The sequence below is a fragment of the Zea mays genome, chromosome 10 (genome assembly GCF_902167145.1).
Source record: "Zea mays cultivar B73 chromosome 10, Zm-B73-REFERENCE-NAM-5.0, whole genome shotgun sequence".
NCBI classification, from domain to species: Eukaryota; Viridiplantae; Streptophyta; class Magnoliopsida; order Poales; family Poaceae; genus Zea; species Zea mays.
This window is the reverse complement of record NC_050105.1, coordinates 134,984,672-134,989,417: the sequence shown is the minus strand read 5'-3', so window position 1 is coordinate 134,989,417 and position 4,746 is coordinate 134,984,672. Positions and strand designations below refer to the sequence as shown.

Genomic DNA, 4,746 nt, shown 5'->3' with positions numbered 1-4,746 from the left:
GGTTTTCTGAAGCTAGTGGAACTTTGTAAAGGCCTCGTAGTGTTACCCTGCCTCGCCTCCTCGGTAGAGGTGTATGGGAAGTCGCGATCCCTTGGCAGATGGGTAACATGACTTGTGGGTAAAGATGCGCAACCTCTGCAGAGTGTAAAACTGGTATACTAGCCGTGCTCACGGTCATGAGCAACTCGGACCCTCACATGATTAATTTATGGAACTAAATTCAATTTGTCATATGCATTGCATCGCAGGTGATGTTGTTACTTTTGTTCTACTGCTTAATTGGGTTGGTATTTACTTATACTTAGTAATTGCTAATAAAATTTTTACCAACTTTAAAAGCAATGCTCAGCTTCAACCATCTCCGTTGGTAAGCCTTACACTTCACATGAGCTCCCATCTTTGGCGAGTTCATTCACATTATTCCCCACAACTTGTTGAGCGATGAACGTATGTGAGCTCACTCTTGCTGTCTCTCACCCCCCCACAGGTCAAGAGCAGGTACCACAGGATGAGGCGCTTGGAGGATGCTGTGACGAGTTCGTGAGAGGTCTAGGTCGTCGTCTCCCAGTCAACTTTGGGTTGCTGGACCGTTGTCTCCATATAATGTAATTATTTATTTATTTTGTACAAAACTCTGATTATATAGTAAAGATGTGACATTCGATCCTGTGCCATGATTCATCATATGTGTGAGACTTGGTCCCAGCACACCTGGTGATTATGTTTACGCCCGGGCTTTGGACCCTTAAAACCCGGGTGTGACAGGTCTTTCCGTCCGTTTCCGTCCGTTTTCATCCCTAGTAAGTATGGTGCTGATGTTTCTCGAAAATTTTAGATGTTCGTTTCATACAGATTGCATCTCTTGCACGCTAGAGCACCCGTTCTATTATTGAATCCATTCACAAGAGTAAGGGGATGTTTGGTCTCTGCATTTTATTTCACTGTAGTCTCTAAATTGCTAAATACGGAAACTATCCATATTTGACAATTTAAGGACTAAAATGGAGGGACTAAAAATTAGTCACTAAACCAAACACCCCCTAAGAGAAGCAGTGAATATAACTTTCTTGTGCTTGTACTGACTGTCAGTCTTGCTCCAATCAATGTCAAGTCAATTCGTTTTTTGGCTGACCTTGTTTGTGCAGAGTTTAGAAACTTCCATTGTTTGTCCTCAGTCCTGACCCATTTTCTTTTATATGAGTAGATCCATTCACTGTTTCTTCCCTAGTCTTGTCAGAAGGCTGACCCCAATGACTTTTGAAAAATACAATGAAAAATCATTTGTTAGCACTGCACATTAAGCTATTTGACCCTGTGCAATGGTATCTGCAGTGTACATTTCTGAGATCTCCCCTGTAGGTGCCCGTGGGACTCTTACATCCCTTCCTGAGATCTGCATCAATTTTGGGACCCTCCTTGGCTATGTTTACAATTATGCCTTATCAGGCCTTTCTGAGCACATCAATTGGAGGATTATGCTTGGTGTCGGTATCCTCCCGTCAGTCTTCGTTGGATTCGCTCTTTTTGTGATCCCAGAGTCCCCTAGGTGGCTAGGTGGTTGTTGATGGAGAAGAGAGTTTCAGAAGCAAGGGCAGTGCTGCTGCAGATTAGCGAGTCTGAAGCTGAAGTTGAAGAACAGCTCGCTGAGATAGTGAGATCGAGGAAGCCGCAGGTCTTATGGAATTAATGAAATCTGAGGACAAAGAAGTGTGGACGGAACTTCTGAACCCTTCTGCTGCCGTTCCTCGGATGCTGTATGCTGGCTGCGGTATTCAATTGTTCCAACAGGCAACAGATCACAGGAATTGATGCTACTGTCTATTACAGCCCAACAATTTTCAAGTCAATTTTTCAAGTTTGTGGGAATGTGGCATTCTTTTCTATTGGCATGGGACCAACCTGTTGGGTCTTGTCTTCAGAGGTATTTCCCTTAAGACTACGAGCTAAAGCGTCAGCACTTGGTCAAGTAGGTGGTAGAGTGAGCGGTGGTTTGGTTTCGATGTCAGTCCTTTGTATGGCCCGTGCTGTATCAGTGGCGGGTAACAAGAGGTCTGTGCCTCTCGGTTGATATTTGTGGTAACTATAAACTTAGGTGCCGTTTGGTTCACGAAATATAACGTAAATGGTAATGGTAACGATTCACATTTGAATACCGGCGATAACAAATTGGAATAAGCCGGTATCGATTTGTAGTGTGGTATCGATTATGGTTGGACTTAAACAAACATGATTTAACGTTATCAGTTACCCATTACGTTACCAATATGTGAACTAAACGGTACCTTATTATTAGCTGCATGTTTCAATTGTAAGTCAACCCCACCAGCTGGATTCTGAACTTTTGTTTCTAAAATGATGTGGCCACAGAAACACCACCGATCTGAGAACAAGGAAGCCTATTTTGTAGGCATATGCGAAACATAGGAGATTAATTGTGCTGTTAGTTTAAAATGTCAATGATTTTCCTCGGAGGGGATCGGACATGTATGGTCGAGGTGTTTTATAAGATTCGGCTGACCCGGCTTATATTAAGCCTTGTTCGTTTGTATTGGATTAAATCTGGAATTGTTCCAATTTATATAAATGAGTGAAGCAATCCGGTTAAGATGTGTATCCACCAAGAGTTTAAGATCATTGCCCACCGCTGCTCCCCAAAGGGTGGTTTCCTTTCATTAACTTTAAAATTCGATCATTTCAGAATATTGTTTGCATGGCATCTGATGCTCCAACCCATTCAAAACCATGACATGTTAGGATAGCCTTCAAAGGGAATGTAGGATTTAACATCGGTGTTTTACATAGGTTCTTCACTAGCTTTGCAGGCTCTGTTCTATTAGTTTTTGATGTTTCTTTACGTGCATAGATATATACTCCATTTGTCCCAAAATAAAATTTGTTTTAAGGATTTATTAGGTTCACACAATGTGTTTTATATATGTGTCTATATTTATCTTCATCTAGAGCCACTTGATGATCCTATTCCGGCAGGTCCGTTGGATAGTTCAATTAGAACATCTACAGCTATAATAACTGGCACTGCCCCGAATTAGCTTGTCAATTAAGATAGTTTCTGAGAAAAAAATGCTACTTAATTGTTCAAAAATTCTGTGCATTCGAATTCATGCAAGATGTACATACTTCATCTCACAAAATACCAACCTCTCATTTCATCTTCTGAATGCAGCTGCAAATGTGCAGAATCTCCTGTTATCCTATCCTTGGTTTACAAACATGGAGGAGTTGCAGAACAGGCAACTGTCTGAAATCAGCGTTTCAATAACACTCCCCACCTCCATTTCCATCCTACTGCTTTCCCTGTTCCAAAGATGGATGCCAAAGCTCTGGCCTTTGATGTTCTCCACCTTGGCCTTCACCCACCTCTCGCCTTTCCTATCCTTGGGTGCAACGAACAGCCCGCCGATCTTGCTCCAGTGCACGGGGTAGAAGGCCCGCGGCGGCAGCACCGTGAAGGCGAGCCCCGGGCTGAGGTGGCGTAGCCTCGCCGCCACTCGGGACACAAGGTACGGTCCGTTGTGGCCCCACTTGCTCCCGTCGAACGCGGCGGCGAACTCGGCGATGAACTCGTGCACCAGCTGGTGTGCCCTGTCGAACACCATCACAGCGTTGTTCAGTCGCCTCCAGTCGCCCGTGGCATCGTTCATGGCCTGCGCTCCGATGGTGTTGCGGAGCTCGGAGAGCGGCCTGAGGACGACGACGTCGGCGTCGAGGTAGATGCCGCCGTACCTGTATAGCAGCGCGAGGCGGAGGAGGTTGGAGAGGTTCTGGCCGAGCGGGATGCTCCCGAGGCTGACGCGGCCGCGCTGGACCGCGCCGAGCCACGCCTCGGCGGGCGTACCGTTCAGGAGGTAGGCAAAGTCCGGCGAGGCGACAGCTAAGCGGAAGCCGCGCTCGAGGAACGGCCTCAGCTTGTCCCTGCCGCCCGTGGAGTCCATGGTATCGGAGGCGACGAGGAGGCAACCATCGCGGTGCCACCTGAAGAGACTCTCCAGGACGAGGAGCTCGCGGCGACCGAACTGCTCGAGCGGGGAGAGCCACGTCATGAAGAAGCGGTCGGTGCATGGTGCCGCGAAGAGCTCGTCCGTGCACGCTGCGAATTGCCGCGTCTGCGGTGTCTTCCTGAGCAGGAGCTTGAGGAGGCTCTTGTTTCTCTTTGCGGACGCCTTCTTTCTGCTGCTCTTAGTAACAGAAGGAGCAGCCGGCCACGCCGGCGGCGGCGGTGGCGCCGCCGCGAAGGCATGGAATGTCTGCAAGGTCCTGTCCGCTGAGACACCAAAGCTCGTACTAGAACTGGAGCTCGTTGCATTGCGCCTCGAAGGTGTCGTCGGCATCGTGGCATGGAAGACTTGCAAGGTCTTGTCCATGGAGACACCGAGGTGGGTACCACTACTACCGGCGCTCGTCGCATTGCGCGTCGAAGACATCCTCGGGAGGAGAGGGCAGATGAGGAGGCTGAAGGTGGTGTGCGAGAGGAGGAAGACGAGGGAGAGCAGCAGCAGGAGGGCAGGGAGCGAGAGGGAGAAGAGGAGCAAGGGCAACGGCTTCCGGGCCGCCGGCAGCGTCGTCGTCGGAGATGCAGGAGTGACCATTTTGTTCTTGGCTTGCTTGCACCTTGGGTGCTACTGCCATGTACACAGTGCACATACGTGACCTGACTGACTTGTGTATGTGAGGAGCCATTTGGATCGATATTGGTCTTCGCATTGTAGCAGGGGAAGGCGAGGGGCG

At 48.2% G+C, this 4,746-nt stretch overlaps 1 protein-coding gene across 1 annotated transcript; it reads right to left on the bottom strand.

Moving 5' to 3' along the window:
- Positions 1–3,140: 3,140 nt before the first annotated feature.
- Positions 3,141–4,746, bottom strand: LOC100283564 (transferase/ transferase, transferring glycosyl groups). Its single transcript, NM_001156464.2, has one exon. The coding sequence runs from the start codon at positions 4,605–4,607 to the stop codon at positions 3,213–3,215; it is 1,395 nt and encodes a 464-aa protein (NP_001149936.2). The 5' UTR covers positions 4,608–4,746; the 3' UTR covers positions 3,141–3,212.

Bases quoted from the DNA above. Each gene is read 5' to 3' on its own strand.
- LOC100283564 (NM_001156464.2), bottom strand. From the start codon at position 4,607: ATGGTCACTCCTGCATCTCCGACGACGACGCTGCCGGCGGCCCGGAAG.